The 18,784-nt window shown below is 42.2% G+C and overlaps 1 protein-coding gene and 12 non-coding genes across 13 annotated transcripts; 9 read left to right on the top strand and 4 right to left on the bottom strand.

The window, feature by feature from the left end:
• The first annotated feature begins 104 nt into the window (after nt 1-104).
• On the top strand, nt 105-192 carry trnay-gua (transfer RNA tyrosine (anticodon GUA)). Its single transcript is given in 2 exon segments — nt 105-141; nt 157-192. It is a non-coding gene; the product is annotated as a tRNA-Tyr (tRNA).
• A 135-nt stretch (nt 193-327) lies between these two features.
• trnae-cuc (transfer RNA glutamic acid (anticodon CUC)) lies at nt 328-399 on the bottom strand. The gene has a single exon. It is a non-coding gene; the product is annotated as a tRNA-Glu (tRNA).
• Nucleotides 400-4,225: 3,826 nt separating this feature from the next.
• LOC113083135 (uncharacterized) lies at nt 4,226-8,701 on the top strand. The gene is made up of 7 exons (XM_026254405.1): nt 4,226-5,147; nt 5,293-5,496; nt 5,617-5,970; nt 6,104-6,162; nt 6,297-6,550; nt 7,201-7,446; nt 7,909-8,701. Exons 1-7 carry the CDS (start codon nt 4,226-4,228, stop codon nt 8,606-8,608), a joined length of 2,739 nt encoding a protein of 912 aa, XP_026110190.1. The 3' UTR covers nt 8,609-8,701.
• Nucleotides 8,702-12,421: 3,720 nt separating this feature from the next.
• Nucleotides 12,422-12,509, top strand: trnay-gua (transfer RNA tyrosine (anticodon GUA)). Its single transcript is given in 2 exon segments — nt 12,422-12,458; nt 12,474-12,509. It is a non-coding gene; the product is annotated as a tRNA-Tyr (tRNA).
• Nucleotides 12,510-12,642: 133 nt separating this feature from the next.
• trnae-cuc (transfer RNA glutamic acid (anticodon CUC)) lies at nt 12,643-12,714 on the bottom strand. The gene has a single exon. It is a non-coding gene; the product is annotated as a tRNA-Glu (tRNA).
• A 126-nt stretch (nt 12,715-12,840) lies between these two features.
• On the top strand, nt 12,841-12,913 carry trnar-acg (transfer RNA arginine (anticodon ACG)). Its single transcript has one exon. It is a non-coding gene; the product is annotated as a tRNA-Arg (tRNA).
• A 1,749-nt stretch (nt 12,914-14,662) lies between these two features.
• trnae-uuc (transfer RNA glutamic acid (anticodon UUC)) lies at nt 14,663-14,734 on the top strand. Its single transcript has one exon. It is a non-coding gene; the product is annotated as a tRNA-Glu (tRNA).
• A 124-nt stretch (nt 14,735-14,858) lies between these two features.
• On the top strand, nt 14,859-14,946 carry trnay-gua (transfer RNA tyrosine (anticodon GUA)). The gene is given in 2 exon segments: nt 14,859-14,895; nt 14,911-14,946. It is a non-coding gene; the product is annotated as a tRNA-Tyr (tRNA).
• A 134-nt stretch (nt 14,947-15,080) lies between these two features.
• trnae-cuc (transfer RNA glutamic acid (anticodon CUC)) lies at nt 15,081-15,152 on the bottom strand. Its single transcript has one exon. It is a non-coding gene; the product is annotated as a tRNA-Glu (tRNA).
• Nucleotides 15,153-15,299: 147 nt separating this feature from the next.
• On the top strand, nt 15,300-15,372 carry trnar-acg (transfer RNA arginine (anticodon ACG)). The gene has a single exon. It is a non-coding gene; the product is annotated as a tRNA-Arg (tRNA).
• Nucleotides 15,373-17,121: 1,749 nt separating this feature from the next.
• trnae-uuc (transfer RNA glutamic acid (anticodon UUC)) lies at nt 17,122-17,193 on the top strand. The gene has a single exon. It is a non-coding gene; the product is annotated as a tRNA-Glu (tRNA).
• Nucleotides 17,194-17,529: 336 nt separating this feature from the next.
• Nucleotides 17,530-17,601, bottom strand: trnae-cuc (transfer RNA glutamic acid (anticodon CUC)). The gene has a single exon. It is a non-coding gene; the product is annotated as a tRNA-Glu (tRNA).
• Nucleotides 17,602-17,740: 139 nt separating this feature from the next.
• Nucleotides 17,741-17,813, top strand: trnar-acg (transfer RNA arginine (anticodon ACG)). Its single transcript has one exon. It is a non-coding gene; the product is annotated as a tRNA-Arg (tRNA).
• The last annotated feature ends 971 nt before the right edge of the window (nt 17,814-18,784 follow it).

The raw sequence follows: 18,784 nt of genomic DNA, 5'->3' as shown, positions 1-18,784 counted from the left end.
CCTCCTCAAAAATCCAGCATATTTTCCTGCACCAGAAGTGACTTTTTGGCCAGCATTAGAGCTACAGAACCCTGATTTGTCGAGGTTCTGTCTAGCACTTTGCCCCTTCGATAGCTCAGCTGGTAGAGCGGAGGACTGTAGGTTGGAGTGTTGGCAATCCTTAGGTCGCTGGTTCGACTCCGGCTCGAAGGAGGTCTGTTTTTAAGTGCCCAACCAAATTTTTTGGTTTGGAGCTGGCTTTCCCACCATTTTTTGGTTTGGAGCTGGCTTTCTCACAGCTATCGGCAGAGCTTGAATTCGCAGTCCACAATGGAAGGCAAAAGAGCTTTCCCTGACCGGGAATCGAACCCGGGCCGCGGCGGTGAGAGCGCCGAATCCTAACCACTAGACCACCAGGGAGGGCTGGTGGGCTGGTGGCTGGTGGGCTGTTCTGCTGACAACAAGGTGAGAATGAGGAGATATCAATGCTTGCCACCGTCACATCGAAAAGCACAAGTCTTTGGCAATCGGGGGCTTTTACTATCGGTGGCCAGTGGCGCTCCATGTCACCTGTAGGTCGTGGTTATTCTTTGTTATGACAGCCAATCACGATCCCGGCTGCAACCACGAAACTTATGTTTTAACCAATCAGCGCTCGTATGCAACCGCGAATTAGCCAATCAGCGCTCGTATCGTAACCGCGAATTTGCCAATCAGCGCTCGTATCGCAACCGTGATTCCCCCCAGTAACAACAAGCAATTAGCCAATCAGCGCTCGTATCGCAACCGTCATTCCGCCCAGTAACAACAAGAAATTGGCCAATCAGCGCTCGTTCCTTATCCGCGATTCTTCATAGTAACAACAAGTTATCAACAACAATTGATAACGTCAAGAACCCTCGGAGACTTGCGGATCACGGCTGAAGAAGAAGATAACAGTCATCGATTAATTTCTTACCAACATTTGCAATGTAAGTGAATCTTTTATCAATAAAAAAGTAACACAATACTGGTGGACAAATATGCATTAATTCATACTTAACGAATGCACAGATAATCACGAGTTAATGAAAACTAATGAAGGACTAACTTAAACCATTAATTAATGATTACTACATCAGCAACTAATAAACATTCTATATGTTTCATAGATTAATTAATACATACAATTTTATTATTTAAATTTACTTTAATGTATTAGTTCCGTAATAACATTATATTAACTAATGACGTAAATGTATATTTTAATTAATTACTACAGTGGCCAAAGCTACTTCAACTTCCAGTTGTCAGCTTTAATTAATCATTAGCTAATGATTTTCAAAGGAATCATGTTATGACTTTACATGTTGAGGTAAAAAATTATTAACCAATTGTTAATATGTTATTGTGGTTATGGATTTTTTTTAAATTAGTCGTACCTCAACAAGTAAAGTTAAAGTAATAACATAATGATATCTTTACAAATTATTAGCTAATGATTCATTAATGATATAATTTGACACTATTAGTTAATATAATATGTTATTAAGGAATGAATAAATTATGACACTTAACTAATAACAACAATTTATTGATTACTTTATCTATGAATCATATAAAATGTTCATTTGTTGCCAATGCAGTAATCATTAATAAATGGTTTGGTCCTTAATGAGTTATATATTAAATCATGATTATCTGTGCATAAATTAAGTATGAATTAATGCATTTAATTGTATTTATTTAATGCATACTAGTGCCAGCATATTGTAACATGAGTTGTGTTTTTATGTTAACATAAAAATAAAGTGTCAAATATATAAAGTTGTTTTGAATGAATAACCTGTAGTTCAGACAAGCTTATAATTCAGCTGATCAATGTAAAATATTATTAAAAAAAAAAAAGTATTTCATATTTGGTAGATTAGTCGACCAAGCAGAATATAAAGTATATTAAGTTACAGTTTTACCAGCTGCAACATTAAAATGATTCTTACACATTAATTCATTACTTGTTATAATGCAATAATATAGTATACATTATGCTTCTACTTTTAGTACTTTAAGTATATTTTGATTCTAGAATTTTGTATGTATGATCTTTATTTGTAATAGAGCAGAAAAATTTGTGAAAATTTTGTCTTTAAAAAGGAGATCACATAGAATAGACTGAACTTTCCCTTCCCTTTCTCAGGTGGGACAAAAGTTCTATTTGAATGTATAATAATTATCTGAAAAATTATCTCTTACTCTGGGATAATTCTGATATGTTAGCCAACATTTTTAGCCTGTAGGAAAATATATACACAAACAAAGCATAATATAAAATCAACATTACAAGGTGATCATAAGTAAATACAGTTCACTTTTTTAATTTAGATGGAACCTCGCTTCAGGAGACGGGCTGATGGCAGCCTGAATCTGACGGATACAGTGGAAGCGTCAAAGGTGAAGGAAGCCAACAAAGGAAAGCCGTACACAAGACCCCTGCCCCCGGAGAAAGTGCTAGACAAAGCCAGGAAAAGTTTAAGTGAGCACCACGGAGATCTGTCTAACAGAAAGCACCTGTTGGGTTTCTTTGAAATCCAATTTGGTGTATTTCGTGGGCAAACATTTAGGTGGGTGGCTGAAAATGCCCTGGGGTATGCTGCTTACCTGGTGGCAGCTATGAAGAGGGACCCCACAGGAGGCAGCAAAGACTCCCAAGAACATGCCCACAACAAGGGGAGTTTCAGGGAGTATATTGAGCTCTTTCCTTCTGGCAGAGTTGCCATTGCCATGAAGGAAGAGCAATATGCTGGAAAAGCTCCCCAGCATGCTGCTGACTCCCAGCACTCTGCCCCTACAGAGTTCACCACCCCCACGCAGCACGCTACCACCACCCATACTTCTACTGCCTCTCTCCGCTCCCTCTTGGTAAGAAAGCTGCCTAACCAAAAAAACTTGAACAAGGCTGTAGAAAGACTGGTTTCCCCCCTCAAAGTCGCACCTTGTAAGCAAACATTTATTTGTATAACACTTTTTTGGTTTGTTTAGTATTTATTGCTGTTCAGTAGTCATGTTTATCTGTTTGTCCTGTGTTTTTTTGTAGCTTTGGCCCAGGCACGTGCACGGCCCTCAGCCACCCTCACCTGTCCAGCTGTGTCCCTTGAGACAGCCACAGGGCCCTCAGCCACCCTCACCTGTCCATCTGTGTCCCTTGAGACAGCCACAGGGCCCTCAGCCACCCTCACCTGTCAAGCTGTGTCCCTTGAGACAGCCACAGGGCCCTCAGCCACCCTCACCTGTCAAGCTGTGTCCCTTGAGACAGCCACAGGGCCCTCAGCCACCCTCACCTGTCAAGCTGTGTCCCTTGAGACAGCCACAGGGCCCTCAGCCACCCTCACCTGTCCAGCTGTGTCCACTGAGATAGATGACAGCACACTGCTGGCAGAGGCAGCTAAGTTTGAGGCATCATATGTGGCATGTACGTTTATACTTATTTAAAGTATTCAATGTTTCCTTTCCAGGGATAATAAAGTAAAGTGAAGCAATGTGAATTTGTTTATTTATGTGTTTATTTTCTGTTTTTCTATTTTATTTTATTTTTTCAGCAAGACGAGTTTGTCTTCCGGCTGGATGGACACACACCCTGCCTGAAGTGGACCAGAGGTGGATCTCCAAGGCCCTGTTCAGGTGGACAGCACAGGGGCATCCCGAGCTGGTATTTAGTAGGGTGAACAAACTTTGGTGGTATCCTCCACCCGTGCCACTGAAGACCAGCAATTCTCCTTCCTTGGAGAATTACTTTGGCCATCGCCTGCTGCTCTGGATGCCACGAAAACTGTGGCAAGTGAAGCTGACTTGTCCGCATCCAGACTGTCAAAAAGAACTTCTGACCTCAGCTGGCTTGCATCAAAAGATCAGGCAGGTGGTTGCCATGGGTGAGATGTACTTTGTTGCATCTGAGTACCTGGCCTGCCGAAGATGTAAGAGGAAGGTCATCAGCTGGAGCCATGATCTCGTTTCCCAGCTCGACATTGGCCACAGGGTGCTGTTCCCTTGCATTCTTACTTCAAAACTTGCATGTGACTTCGAGGTAGTAACTTTGATGCGTCAGCGCGGGCTGGGAAACAGCAGCAGCCAGATCCAGCGCAAACTACAGGAGCGTCATGTTGATGTCTGGTTGCAAAAGACAGTCCAGTATCTGACAGATTGCAAGGGGGTTGCCAGTGCTGTCACGACGAGCCTGATCCTGCCTGTGACATTTGAACCTGTTCCTTCAATGCCTTCTATACCCAAGCACCGATGGCTGATGCAGGTGTACGCCCAGGATGTCCTGCAAAGGCTGGATGAGGTCAAGGCCACTATAACATCACAATATGGTCGAATCTTAAAAATGGATTCTACCAAAAAAGTGGCCAGAAAACTAGCAGGACGCAGCTATGGCACTGCTACTTGGGCTACTAATGTTGGCAATGAGCATGGACAGGTGATCATGTCCGTGCTCACAGCGAGCGAAGGTTTTGGTCTGGGGCCAATGATAGAAGGCCTTATCAAGCGATACAGAGTGGCTGGGGTGGCTCCTCCCGAAGTGCTGTATGTCGACCGAGACTGCTGTGGCAACACTCTTTTGAGGAGGATGTTTGAAGAGTGGGAGCAAATGACCATCCGGTTAGATGTCTGGCACTTCATGAGAAGGTTTGCTGTGGGCTGCACCACCGACTCACACCAGTTATATGCCACTTTTATGAGTGGCCTCAGCCATTGTATTTTCATGTGGGACCAGGTCGACCTGACTGCCCTGAAGACAGCGAAGCATGCAGAGCTAGAAGCTGATGGGAAACCATCATTCGAAGCTGATGTGCTACGCTGTATCAGTCGTAGCGAGCTAGCGCTGCATTGCAGGAGAACCACTCGCGGGACCAAAGAGACCCTGGCATTGATTGAGAGCCATGTTCAGGCCTTTGATGGAGATGCTGGTCGTGACACTCTGGGAGTCCCACTAATAAACTCAGCCCGCATGAGAGAAATTTTAAAGTCCCAGCGGAAGCATGTGGCCTGCATCCAGGATCCTGTCGGTGTGCAGCTCTACATGCAGACGGGTACTGTACTGAAGGGAGGGCACCGCCTGCCAACATACCGCTGTGCCAGAGGTTCCACTTCACTTGAGTCATTTCACCTGCACCTTAACAGATTCATCCCAGGTAATAAATTATTTAATTGAATTATTAAATTAAGATATGATTTATACTGAAATAATTATGAGAATTGCAAGAACAGCTATTTGTGTATTTATAGAAAAAATTTTGTGCTGTGAATTTATTATTATTATTTTTTTTTCATTTATAGGCACGCTGGCAAGTGACACCTTCTTTCAGGCATATCTTTTGGATGGGCTTGCAAGGTGGAATGAGGACCGGGCAGTGGCAGCAACAACTAATCAGCAGCAACCACATTCCTACAACCATCTACTGCGTCATGCGGTCAACACTCTTGCAGAGGAGCTCATGGGCATGAAAATCATTCCTTATGTTGGGCCAAGAAATTACACTGGTATATAACTATTTTTTTTTTTTAGTGATACTTTAATTTAAGTATAAACCATTGAACCACTAAGTTATAATATAATATTGTGGTATGTTATCTAATTGTCAATGTTTTTCAATTTTAAAGGTGAGCTTATTGGAGTGGAATATCTTTACCAGCAAACTGGTAAAGTTCTGCAGGACTACAAGTTGGCCATTGAAGAGTCAGAGACTACTGAGGTTGGTATAGAGGTGGATGAAGGTTATGCTGAACTTGAGGAGTTTCAGGACATCACTGTCCCCACCTTTGACACTGAACGGACACCTGCTGCCTCTACACAAGCATCAGTGTCTGCAGCGTCTGCAGCATCATCTCCAACTCCTCCAGCAACCAGCCCCACGTCATCACTGTTTGTGGTCCCTCCATCACCAGTGTCATCTCCTGTCAGCAGCTCACTGCAAACTCAATCAGATCTAGCACTCTTTCCTGGAGCACATAGCTGTGAGTTTTACCATAAAGTATTCATAAAGATTTCGGTATTTGTTATCACACTAACTATAAATTTGTATTTATCACATTGAAAGGCATAAATACAAATTTAAAATAAATATTTACCTTTTTGATGTTGTCCCAGTGGACCGATTATCTGCAGAAACGGATCGTCAAACATCGGAAGAGAACACTTCACATGATGTAAGGGTCCAGTTTATTTTTTATTTACATTTACATGTGTGTAAACATAATCTGGGTTACATTGGATGTGCTTTCATGTGAATATTTGTATTCATTGATGCTATCAAAAGTTCCTAAATTATCTTTCATTTTAGGATTCGGTTGGACCTGATAATATTGAGGGGTATGGAGCCGTGCAGGACTTGGCAGAGTTTTTGGTTAGCCTCAGAGACCACCGTCTGGCTTTGTCAGGAGAAGAGTGCATCAAGATCATCTCCCTATGGCAGGCATTGGGGGAGTATGACAAGAAAAAGACCATTTACCCACCACGTCACCAAACCCACCTAAAACAGGGACGATTCAGGGCCACTAAGAAGATTGTGGCCCCAGGTGTTGAGAGCACCAAAAGGTATGTTATATTTAGTAAATACAGGGTTTACAATTTTTTTGGTAAAATATATATATCTGAAACTGGCTGAAATATCACCTACAACATTTTTTGTTTAGTAACCTGACACCTTCATGACTAGCTTATCTTGGTTATAACATAAATTATTAGTTGTGATTTACATTTAATTCTGACTATATATATTAGGTTGCTAAGTATGTTACATTGCTATGGACACAGTTCCAACCGCACATTGGAATAATTAATTTAGCAGAAACAAAGCAATCATTTCTTAAATAAGTAAAATCATTTTGTATCATTATGTTGTGTCAAATAATTTGTCTTTTACTGTACTTTAGTAAGTAGCCATGTAATAAGCGGGATAATATGCAGTCATTATTGTGGGAAAAAGTCTGACAGGCTGACTTACAACACCCTGTAATAATTCTACAACACAGTAATCCAGTAGAGACCTGATTTATTGATATGACATTTAAACATCAAACTAAAAACAAAACAAAGAAAGAAACCATACCTATGGGCAGATATTATCAATGAACAATTAGACAACACAAAGCAAAACAGACAGAATAGAAAAGGGAAAATAAAAATAAGATCACACAATGAAAACAATCTTACATTAATAATATGTATCCTGTTGTAATTTGCAGGTGTTTCGTTGGGGCTCATAGTCCTGCACAGTGGCCTGACTGCAACCGAGTGGTGGAGGCCATTTTCACAAGGCTCTGTGCTCTCTACCCAAACGCGGTGCGCTGTGAGGGAGTGAGGGTGTCCCGCTTCACTGTTGTAGCACGTGCTTACAAGCACATCCGTGAGTGCATCCTCACCAATGCTAAGGTGATGAGTGAGACCACCATCCAGCTCCCAGAAGTGAACGCTGCAACAGTCACACAATGGTTGGTAAATTGTCACAGCTAAGCCTAAACTTAAAGCAGTTAAAGGCTGATGTTACACAGTGCAACTTTTTTTGATCAATGCTGCTTGTCAAAATTCTCAGTGGGGAACGTGCCCAAGAAACATTTCTCAAAAATGTTTGTATCATCAGCCTTAATGTAACCATGGCTGCTTTGCAGGTCTAGAAACAAATCAACAAGAGTTCAACTTCTGTTTTCTTCTTCATTATGAAAGATAAGATTTATGACGTGGATCAGCTGTCTTCAACAGACTGCAAGAATCAATAATTCATAATACAATGTTAATCTCAATAAAGTAGCCATTTCACAAAAGCAGTAATACATTAGACGACTGCTGTGTGATCTCAGCTGTGTCATGCTGCTGCGTCACAGTCATGACAAATAGTAGTTGATCTTTTGTATTGCTTAAATGTTTATTAATATTGGTTGTTTTATGTTTCCCAGGTTCAGCAGGCGTGGAAAGTCACAGGAACAAGAGATTTTGAAGCAGGGTATCCAAGCCCCAGATGCACCCATGGCAGGACCCGAGACGCTTCCTGCTGCTCTGCAGAAAGGACCAACTCTGTATCCAGGCAATTTGGCTAAGCCTCACCTTTTTATCCTGCCACCAAACACTGCTGGGAAGGCAAAACTTAAGGGGAGGTCGCAACCCCAGGCCATCTCCCAGGCTCCAACATCACATCAAGGCCTTCCTGTCATTGCACCAGCACTACCCGTCTCTCTCCCTTTCATTTTACCATCTGTGCAGCTTCCTACAGTGATAGGCACTTGCGCGCCATCCACTACAGTGCCAGGTACCTCACAGGTGATGTTCTTCAACCTCCCATTACCTTCAGTTATGCCACCATCAGCTCAGACACCGACATCCGGTCAAGATGTTCCTTACTCCACTCAGCAATATAGAAAGAGAAAACTGGAGAGGGAGCGCACTGGAACTGTCACAAGAAAATATGTGAAGAAGACAGACGTCATTCTTTGCAGAAAGTGTAACAAAGAGAGAAAGCCACCATCACATCTTCAGTACTTTGGCAACTGGTTCTGCAAAGAGTCTGAGACTCAATCATATGATGAATGGAGGGCTGTGCTGCAGGAACGAGGTTATAGAAAAAAAAAAAAGGGAAATGGCAACCCTCCAGCTTCTTAAAACTGCTATTTCAGCACATTATATTTTTATTTGGTTAATGTTTGCTTTATAGTGCAATTTACAAGTCTCCCACAATGACAGCTGTCTCTAAAATGTGTAATTACTGTGTTTCCTCTGCTGCATGCCTCTGTTGGGAAAATATTTGATATTTCATATATATATATATATATATATATATATATATATGGTATGTTTATGTTTTTATTATTATCATTATTTTGGTTTTGGTATATTTTATTTACTTTTTTTTAGGGGCGAATATGTCATAATTGCACTACTGTGGTCCATTTTAGTTTTAAATTAACTTTTTTTTGGCTAATATGTCAAAATTGCACTACTGTGGTAAATGTTTGTCTTGGTTTACTATTTATTATTTTCTTAGTCTGATGTCAAAATTGCACTGAAAATGTTTGTTTTGGTTTGATATTTATTATATTTTTACACTGATATGTAAAAAGTTTACTACTGTGGTAAACATTTTTGGTTTACTGTTTATTATTTTAAATTGATGTGTAAAAATTGCATTGCTGTTCTAAATGTTTTATTGGCTTTAAAATATATATGGAGATTAAAAGGATTGTTAATATTTGCCCTCACACTATTGTTATTGTGTTTGTTTTGGTTTTATATTTATTATATTTTTACACTGATATGTAAACATTTTTCTACTGTGGTAAACATTTTTGGTTTACTGTTTACTATTTTTAATTGATGTGTAAAAATTGCACTACTGTTCTAAATGTTTTATTGGCTTGAAAATATATATGGAGATTAAAAGGATCTCCCTCACACTATTGTTATTGTGCCTTTTTGTATTCTCACAATATTTGTACATGCATATATATTTGCACTGCTGTTATAATTTTTTTATTGACTTTATATTTGCAAATAAAAAGGGTTGTTAATCTTAATATTTGCACTCGCAATGTTTTTGTGCCTATTTCTCACTGTATTTGTAGTTGCACATTTTTTAAGTATTTCAGTATTACATAACAATAAAACACACACACAAAAAAAACAGGGACTTTCAGAATAAGTCAGAAAATATAATAATATAATATAATGTTATACTGTAAAAAAATAATATATTATACTGTAAAAAATGAGTAGTTAGCGCTGCGGGTTGTTAATCTTAATATTTGCACTCGCAATGTTTTTGTGCCTATTTCTCACTGTATTTGTAGTTGCACATTTTTTAAGTATTCCAGTATTACATAACAATAAAACACACACACAAAAAAACAGGGACTTTCAGAATAAGTCAGAAAATATAATAATATAATATAATGTTATACTGTAAAAAAATTATATATTATACTGTAAAAAATGAGTAGTTAGCGCTGCGTTATTCATGTGTTTTGTTGTGAAAATGCACAAAAACACAAATCATGTATTGTTGCAATGAAGATTCACGTTTTGTCTGTCAAATCATTTCGTTTTTTTTTTTATCCAGGGACATCTGGATGCTTTTGTCCATATAAGGTATTTCCTGTAGCGTGCGTCACAAGCTGGTACTTTTACGAGTTCGTTTTGGACTTTATGCGTGAGAGCGCCCTCCGGCGTCCGGTATGAATGAAACATACATAACGTGAGAGTGTTTACCTTGGACAGTTCCCAAATCAAAGTGAGGGGGACGAATTTACGTTCGATTAAATTATGGGGGAGAATGATGATTACGCACGCATGCATCAGCAGCGTCAAAACGGACACATTCCAGGAATTCCATCACTGGTCGGAGCGGGCCGCGAACTCGCGTACCTGTGCGTCTTTTAGGATCTTTACCTCGACTAATGGGCGCCGGCCTTGGCGCAATGGATAACGCGTCTGACTACGGATCAGAAGATTCTAGGTTCGACTCCTGGCTGGCTCGCTCTGTGCGTGTTTTTCACCAGTTTATTTTGTTGTTGTTGTTTTTTTTCTCCAAAGTCCAGAAGAAAAGGCAAATCTCCAGGCATTCTTCTTTTTTTCCAAAAAAAGACATATTCTGCACATCCATTCCGATATCTAGGGGAGACACGGACATGCTTTGGTATTGCCATTCGTCTCACAAGCACTCCGATAAGCTCGACGATTAACAGGGAAATAAACTGCAGGCTGGCAGCCAGTTGATTTTCGAATGAACAATTTCATCGCTACTCTGTAACTGCTTCATTACATTGAAGGGTATAATGCCATGTGGTTTTGATGTCACAGGCTTGCCATTTTGAAGCCTTATCACTAATTGCCACCTGGACATTGAGAATAATTTGTAATCTGCATTAAACTAAACGAGCGAATAATCAGCAATTTTGCGGATTAAAAATTGGTCTCACTTTCATTATTAACCTCACAATATGTCAGTTTTGTACCTTGACAGACCGACGATAGGCAGTTTTTCCTCTAGATAACGGTTGCCATGTGTGTTTTCAGATGCATGACACAAGTATTTTCACCTGGACAAGACCTTAGTTGCCAGTTCGAGGTATAAATTCAGCAATCCCAGGATTCTGGCCAAAAAACTGAACCATGGGTGAGTCAACAAACATGTCCCTTGAATGCATGCAACACTATTTATTTCAGTAAACCGTCCCTTCGGATGATTCTTGTATTGCCAAATTATTATCACATTGTTACAGTCACAAACCAAAAGCAACAGGCCACTACAAAACCCTGCCCCCACACTGGCCACATTTATGGAAAGTGGCCCACAAGCTTGTGGCCAGTTAAAGCTGGCCAGTTCCCATACGGTCTAGCAGTTAGGATTCCTGGTTTTCTCCTATGCGGCCAGGGGTCGACTCCCGGTATGGGAAAGCTTGATCTTTTTGCTTCCCTCCTCAAAAAGCCAGCACATCTTCCTGCACCAGAAGTGACTTTTTGTACAGCAGTAGAGCTACAGAACCCTGATAGATTGAGGTTCCGATGTCTATGGGGAGTCGCGGACATGCTTCGGTATTGCCATTCATCACACAATCTCTCCGATAAGCTCGGTCGATTAACGTAGTATTAAAATGCAGGCTGGTGGGCCAGTAGATTCTAGAATTAACAATTTCATCACTTCTCTGTAACCGCTTTACTACTTTGAAGGGTGCAATGCCATGTGGTTTTGATGTAATGGGCTTGCCATTTTAAAGCCTTATCACTAATTGCCACCTGGACATTGAGAATAAGTTGTAAACTGAGTTAAACTGAAGGAGCAAATAATCAGCAACTTTGCTGATTAAAAATTTGTCTCACTTTCATTGTTAACCTCACAATGTCATTTTAGTACCTTGACAGAGTGACGATAGGCAGTTTTTCCCCTAGATAACGGTTGCCTTGTGTGTTTTCAAATGGATGACATGAGTATTTTCACCTGGACAAGAGCTTAATTACCAGTTTGAGGTATCAATTCAGCAATCACAGGAATCTGCCCAAATAAACTGAACCCCCGGGGTGAGTAAAAAAACAGATCCCCTGAATGCCTACAACACTATATAATTCAGAAAACCCTCCTTTTGGATAATTCTTGTTTTGCCAAATTATTATCACATTGTTACAGTCACAGACCTAAAGCAACAGGCTACTACAAGGTTCTGCACCCACTCTGACCACATGTATGGAAAGTGCGCCAGAAGCCCATGGCCAGTTTAAGGTGCCTGAATCCCATATGGTCTAGCGGTTAATTCCTGGTTTTCACCCAGGCGGCCCGGGTTCGACTCCCGGTATGAGAATGCATGCTCCTTTTTGCTTCCCTCCTCAAAAATCCAGCATATTTTCCTGCACCAGAAGTGACTTTTTGGCCAGCATTAGAGCTACAGAACCCTGATTTGTCGAGGTTCTGTCTAGCACTTTGCCCCTTCGATAGCTCAGCTGGTAGAGCGGAGGACTGTAGGTTGGAGTGTTGGCAATCCTTAGGTCGCTGGTTCGACTCCGGCTCGAAGGAGGTCTTTTTTAAGTGCCCACCAAATTTTTTGGTTTGGAGCTGGCTTTCCACCATTTTTTGGTTTGGAGCTGGCTTTCTCACAGCTATCGGCAGAGCTTGAATTCGCAGTCCACAATTGGAAGGCAAAAGAGCTTTCCCTGACCGGGAATCGAACCCGGGCCGCTGCGGTGAGAGCGCCGAATCCTAACAACTAGACCACCAGGGAAGGGCTGGTGGGGCTGGGTGGGGCTTTTCTGCTGACAACAAGGTGAGAATGAGGAGATATCAATGCTTGCCACCGTCACATCGAAAAGCAACAAGTCTTTGGCAATCGGGGGTTTTTACTATCGGTGGGCCAGTGGCGCAATGGATAACGCGTCTGACTACGGATCAGAAGATTCTAGGTTCGACTCCTGGCTGGCTCGCACTGTGCGTGTTTTTCACCAGTTTATTTTGTTGTTGTTGTTTTTTTTCTCCAAAGTCCAGAAGAAAAGGCAAATCTCCAGGCATTCTTCTTTTTTTCCAAAAAAAGACATATTCTGCATACCCATTCCGATATCTAGGGGAGACACGGACATGCTTTGGTATTGCCATTCGTCTCACAAGCACTCCGATAAGCTCGACGATTAACAGGGAAATAAACTGCAGGCTGGCAGCCAGTTGATTTTCGAATGAACAATTTCATCGCTACTCTGTAACTGCTTCATTACATTGAAGGGTATAATGCCATGTGGTTTTGATGTCACAGGCTTGCCATTTTGAAGCCTTATCACTAATTGCCACCTGGACATTGAGAATAATTTGTAATCTGCATTAAACTAAACGAGCGAATAATCAGCAATTTTGCGGATTAAAAATTGGTCTCACTTTCATTATTAACCTCACAATATGTCAGTTTTGTACCTTGACAGACCGACGATAGGCAGTTTTTCCTCTAGATAACGGTTGCCATGTGTGTTTTCAGATGCATGACACAAGTATTTTCACCTGGACAAGACCTTAGTTGCCAGTTCGAGGTATAAATTCAGCAATCCCAGGATTCTGGCCAAAAAACTGAACCATGGGTGAGTCAACAAACATGTCCCTTGAATGCATGCAACACTATTTATTTCAGTAAACCGTCCCTTCGGATGATTCTTGTATTGCCAAATTATTATCACATTGTTACAGTCACAAACCAAAAGCAACAGGCCACTACAAAACCCTGCCCCCACACTGGCCACATTTATGGAAAGTGGCCCACAAGCTTGTGGCCAGTTAAAGCTGGCCAGTTCCCATACGGTCTAGCAGTTAGGATTCCTGGTTTTCTCCTATGCGGCCAGGGGTCGACTCCCGGTATGGGAAAGCTTGATCTTTTTGCTTCCCTCCTCAAAAAGCCAGCACATCTTCCTGCACCAGAAGTGACTTTTTGTACAGCAGTAGAGCTACAGAACCCTGATAGATTGAGGTTCCGATGTCTATGGGGAGTCGCGGACATGCTTCGGTATTGCCATTCATCACACAATCTCTCCGATAAGCTCGGTCGATTAACGTAGTATTAAAATGCAGGCTGGTGGGCCAGTAGATTCTAGAATTAACAATTTCATCACTACTCTGTAACCGCTTTACTACTTTGAAGGGTGCAATGCCATGTGGTTTTGGTGTAATGGGCTTGCCATTTTAAAGCCTTATCACTAATTGCCACCTGGACATTGAGAATAAGTTGTAAACTGAGTTAAACTGAAGGAGCAAATAATCAGCAACTTTGCTGATTAAAAATTTGTCTCACTTTTATTGTTAACCTCACAATGTCATTTTAGTACCTTGACAGAGTGACGATAGGCAGTTTTTCCCCTAGATAACGGTTGCCTTGTGTGTTTTCAAATGGATGACATGAGTATTTTCACCTGGACAAGAGCTTAATTACCAGTTTGAGGTATCAATTCAGCAATCACAGGAATCTGCCCAAATAAACTGAACCCCCGGGGTGAGTAAAAAAACAGATCCCCTGAATGCCTACAACACTATATAATTCAGAAAACCCTCCTTTTGGATAATTCTTGTTTTGCCAAATTATTATCACATTGTTACAGTCACAGACCTAAAGCAACAGGCTACTACAAGGTTCTGCACCCACTCTGACCACATGTATGGAAAGTGCGCCAGAAGCCCATGGCCAGTTTAAGGTGCCTGAATCCCATATGGTCTAGCGGTTAGGATTCCTGGTTTTCACCCAGGCGGCCCGGGTTCGACTCCCGGTATGAGAATGCATGCTCCTTTTTGCTTCCCTCCTCAAAAATCCAGCATATTTTCCTGCACCAGAAGTGACTTTTTGGCCAGCATTAGAGCTACAGAACCCTGATTTGTCGAGGTTCTGTCTAGCACTTTGCCCCTTCGATAGCTCAGCTGGTAGAGCGGAGGACTGTAGGTTGGAGTGTTGGCAATCCTTAGGTCGCTGGTTCGACTCCGGCTCGAAGGAGGTCTTTTTTTAAGTGCCCACCAAATTTTTTGGTTTGGAGCTGGCTTTCCACCATTTTTTGGTTTGGAGCTGGCTTTCTCACAGCTATCGGCAGAGCTTGAATTCGCAGTCCACAATTGGAAGGCAAAAGAGCTTTCCCTGACCGGGAATCGAACCCGGGCCGCGGCGGTGAGAGCGCCGAATCCTAACCACTAGACCACCAGGGAAGGGCTGGTGGGCTGGTGGGCTGGTGGGCTGGTGGGCTGGTGGGCTGTTCTGCTGACAACAAGGTGAGAATGAGGAGATATCAATGCTTGCCACCGTCACATCGAAAAGCAACAAGTCTTTGGCAATCGGGGGTTTTTACTATCGGTGGGCCAGTGGCGCAATGGATAACGCGTCTGACTACGGATCAGAAGATTCTAGGTTCGACTCCTGGCTGGCTCGCTCTGTGCGTGTTTTTCACCAGTTTATTTTGTTGTTGTTGTTTTTTTTCTCCAAAGTCCAGAAGAAAAGGCAAATCTCCAGGCATTCTTCTTTTTTTCCAAAAAAAGACATATTCTGCACACCCATTCCGATATCTAGGGGAGACACGGACATGCTTTGGTATTGCCATTCGTCTCACAAGCACTCCGATAAGCTCGACGATTAACAGGGAAATAAACTGCAGGCTGGCAGCCAGTTGATTTTCGAATGAACAATTTCATCGCTACTCTGTAACTGCTTCATTACATTGAAGGGTATAATGCCATGTGGTTTTGATGTCACAGGCTTGCCATTTTGAAGCCTTATCACTAATTGCCACCTGGACATTGAGAATAATTTGTAATCTGCATTAAACTAAACGAGCGAATAATCAGCAATTTTGCGGATTAAAAATTGGTCTCACTTTCATTATTAACCTCACAATATGTCAGTTTTGTACCTTGACAGACCGACGATAGGCAGTTTTTCCTCTAGATAACGGTTGCCATGTGTGTTTTCAGATGCATGACACAAGTATTTTCACCTGGACAAGACCTTAGTTGCCAGTTCGAGGTATAAATTCAGCAATCCCAGGATTCTGGCCAAAAAACTGAACCATGGGTGAGTCAACAAACATGTCCCTTGAATGCATGCAACACTATTTATTTCAGTAAACCGTCCCTTCGGATGATTCTTGTATTGCCAAATTATTATCACATTGTTACAGTCACAAACCAAAAGCAACAGGCCACTACAAAACCCTGCCCCCACACTGGCCACATTTATGGAAAGTGGCCCACAAGCTTGTGGCCAGTTAAAGCTGGCCAGTTCCCATACGGTCTAGCAGTTGGGATTCCTGGTTTTCTCCTATGCGGCCAGGGGTCGACTCCCGGTATGGGAAAGCTTGATCTTTTTGCTTCCCTCCTCAAAAAGCCAGCACATCTTCCTGCACCAGAAGTGACTTTTTGTACAGCAGTAGAGCTACAGAACCCTGATAGATTGAGGTTCCGATGTCTATGGGGAGTCGCGGACATGCTTCGGTATTGCCATTCATCACACAATCTCTCCGATAAGCTCGGTCGATTAACGTAGTATTAAAATGCAGGCTGGTGGGCCAGTAGATTCTAGAATTAACAATTTCATCACTACTCTGTAACCGCTTTACTACTTTGAAGGGTGCAATGCCATGTGGTTTTGGTGTAATGGGCTTGCCATTTTAAAGCCTTATCACTAATTGCCACCTGGACATTGAGAATAAGTTGTAAACTGAGTTAAACTGAAGGAGCAAATAATCAGCAACTTTGCTGATTAAAAATTTGTCTCACTTTCATTGTTAACCTCACAATGTCATTTTAGTACCTTGACAGAGTGACGATAGGCAGTTTTTCCCCTAGATAACGGTTGCCTTGTGTGTTTTCAAATATATGACATGAGTATTTTCACCTGGACAAGAGCTTAATTACCAGTTTGAGGTATCAATTCAGCAATCACAGGAATCTGCCCAAATAAACTGAACCCCCGGGGTGAGTAAAAAAACAGATCCCCTGAATGCCTACAACACTATATAATTCAGAAAACCCTCCTTTTGGATAATTCTTGTTTTGCCAAATTATTATCACATTGTTACAGTCACAGACCTAAAGCAACAGGCTACTACAAGGTTCTGCACTCACTCTGACCACATGTATGGAAAGTGCGCCAGAAGCCCATGGCCAGTTTAAGGTGCCTGAATCCCATATGGTCTAGCGGTTAGGATTCCTGGTTTTCCCCCAGGCGGCCCGGGTTCGACTCCCGGTATGAGAATGCATGCTCCTTTTTGCTTCCCTCCTCAAAAATCCAGCATATTTTCCTGCACCAGAAGTGACTTTTTGGCCAGCATTAGAGCTACAGAACCCTGATTTGTCGAGGTTCTGTCTAGCACTTTGCCCCTTCGATAGCTCAGCTGGTAGAGCGGAGGACTGTAGGTTGGAGTGTTGGCAATCCTTAGGTCCTTAGGCTCGAAGGAGGTCTTTTTTTAAGTGCCCACCAAATTTTTTGGTTTGGAGCTGGCTTTCCACCATTTTTTGGTTTGGAGCTGGCTTTCTCACAGCTATCGGCAGAGCTTGAATTCGCAGTCCACAATTGGAATGCAAAAGAGCTTTCCCTGACCGGGAATCGAACCCGGGCCGCGGCGGTGAGAGCGCCGAATCCTAACCACTAGACCACCAGGGAAGGGCTGGTGGGCTGGTGGGCTGGTGGGCTGGTGGGCTGTTCTGCTGACAACAAGGTGAGAATGAGGAGATATCAATGCTTGCCACCGTCACATCGAAAAGCAACAAGTCTTTGGCAATCGGGGGTTTTTACTATCGGTGGGCCAGTGGCGCAATGGATAACGCGTCTGACTACGGATCAGAAGATTCTAGGTTCGACTCCTGGCTGGCTCGCTCTGTGCGTGTTTTTCACCAGTTTATTTTGTTGTTGTTGTTTTTTTTCTCCAAAGTCCAGAAGAAAAGGCAAATCTCCAGGCATTCTTCTTTTTTTCCAAAAAAAGACATATTCTGCACACCCATTCCGATATCTAGGGGAGACACGGACATGCTTTGGTATTGCCATTCGTCTCACAAGCACTCCGATAAGCTCGACGATTAACAGGGAAATAAACTGCAGGCTGGCAGCCAGTTGATTTTCGAATGAACAATTTCATCGCTACTCTGTAACTGCTTCATTACATTGAAGGGTATAATGCCATGTGGTTTTGATGTCACAGGCTTGCCATTTTGAAGCCTTATCACTAATTGCCACCTGGACATTGAGAATAATTTGTATCAATCAATCAATCAATCAATCACCTTTATTTATATAGTGCTTTAAACAAAATACATTGCGCCAAAGCACTGAACAACATTCATTTGGAAAACAGTGTCTCAATAATGCAAAATGATAGTTAAAGGCAGTTCATCATTGAATTCATTGATGTCATCTCTGTTCAGTTGAAATAGTGTCGGTTTTAATTTGCAATCAAGTCAACGATATCGCTGTAGATGAAGTGACCCCAACTAAGCAAGCCAGAGGCGACAGCGGCAAGGAACCGAAACTCCATCGGTGACAGAATGGAGAAAAAAACCTTGGGAGAAACCAGGCTCAGTTGGGGGGCCAGTTCTCCTCTGACCAGACGAAACCAGTAGTTCAATTCCAGGCTGCAGCAAAGTCAGATTGTGCAGAAGAATCATCTGTTTCCTGTGGTCTTGTCCTGGTGCTCCTCTGAGACAAGGTCTTTACAGGGGATCTGTATCTGGGGCTCTAGTTGTCCTGGTCTCCGCTGTCTTTCAGGGCAGTAGAGGTCCTTTCTAGGTGCTGATCCACCATCTGGTCTGGATACGTACTGGATCCGGGTGACTGCAGTGACCCTCTGATC

The sequence above is a fragment of the Carassius auratus genome, unplaced genomic scaffold (assembly GCF_003368295.1).
Source record: "Carassius auratus strain Wakin unplaced genomic scaffold, ASM336829v1 scaf_tig00037430, whole genome shotgun sequence".
NCBI lineage: Eukaryota > Metazoa > Chordata > Actinopteri > Cypriniformes > Cyprinidae > Carassius > Carassius auratus.
The sequence above is the reverse complement of the archived record's forward strand: the minus strand, read 5'-3'. Positions and strand labels throughout refer to the sequence as shown.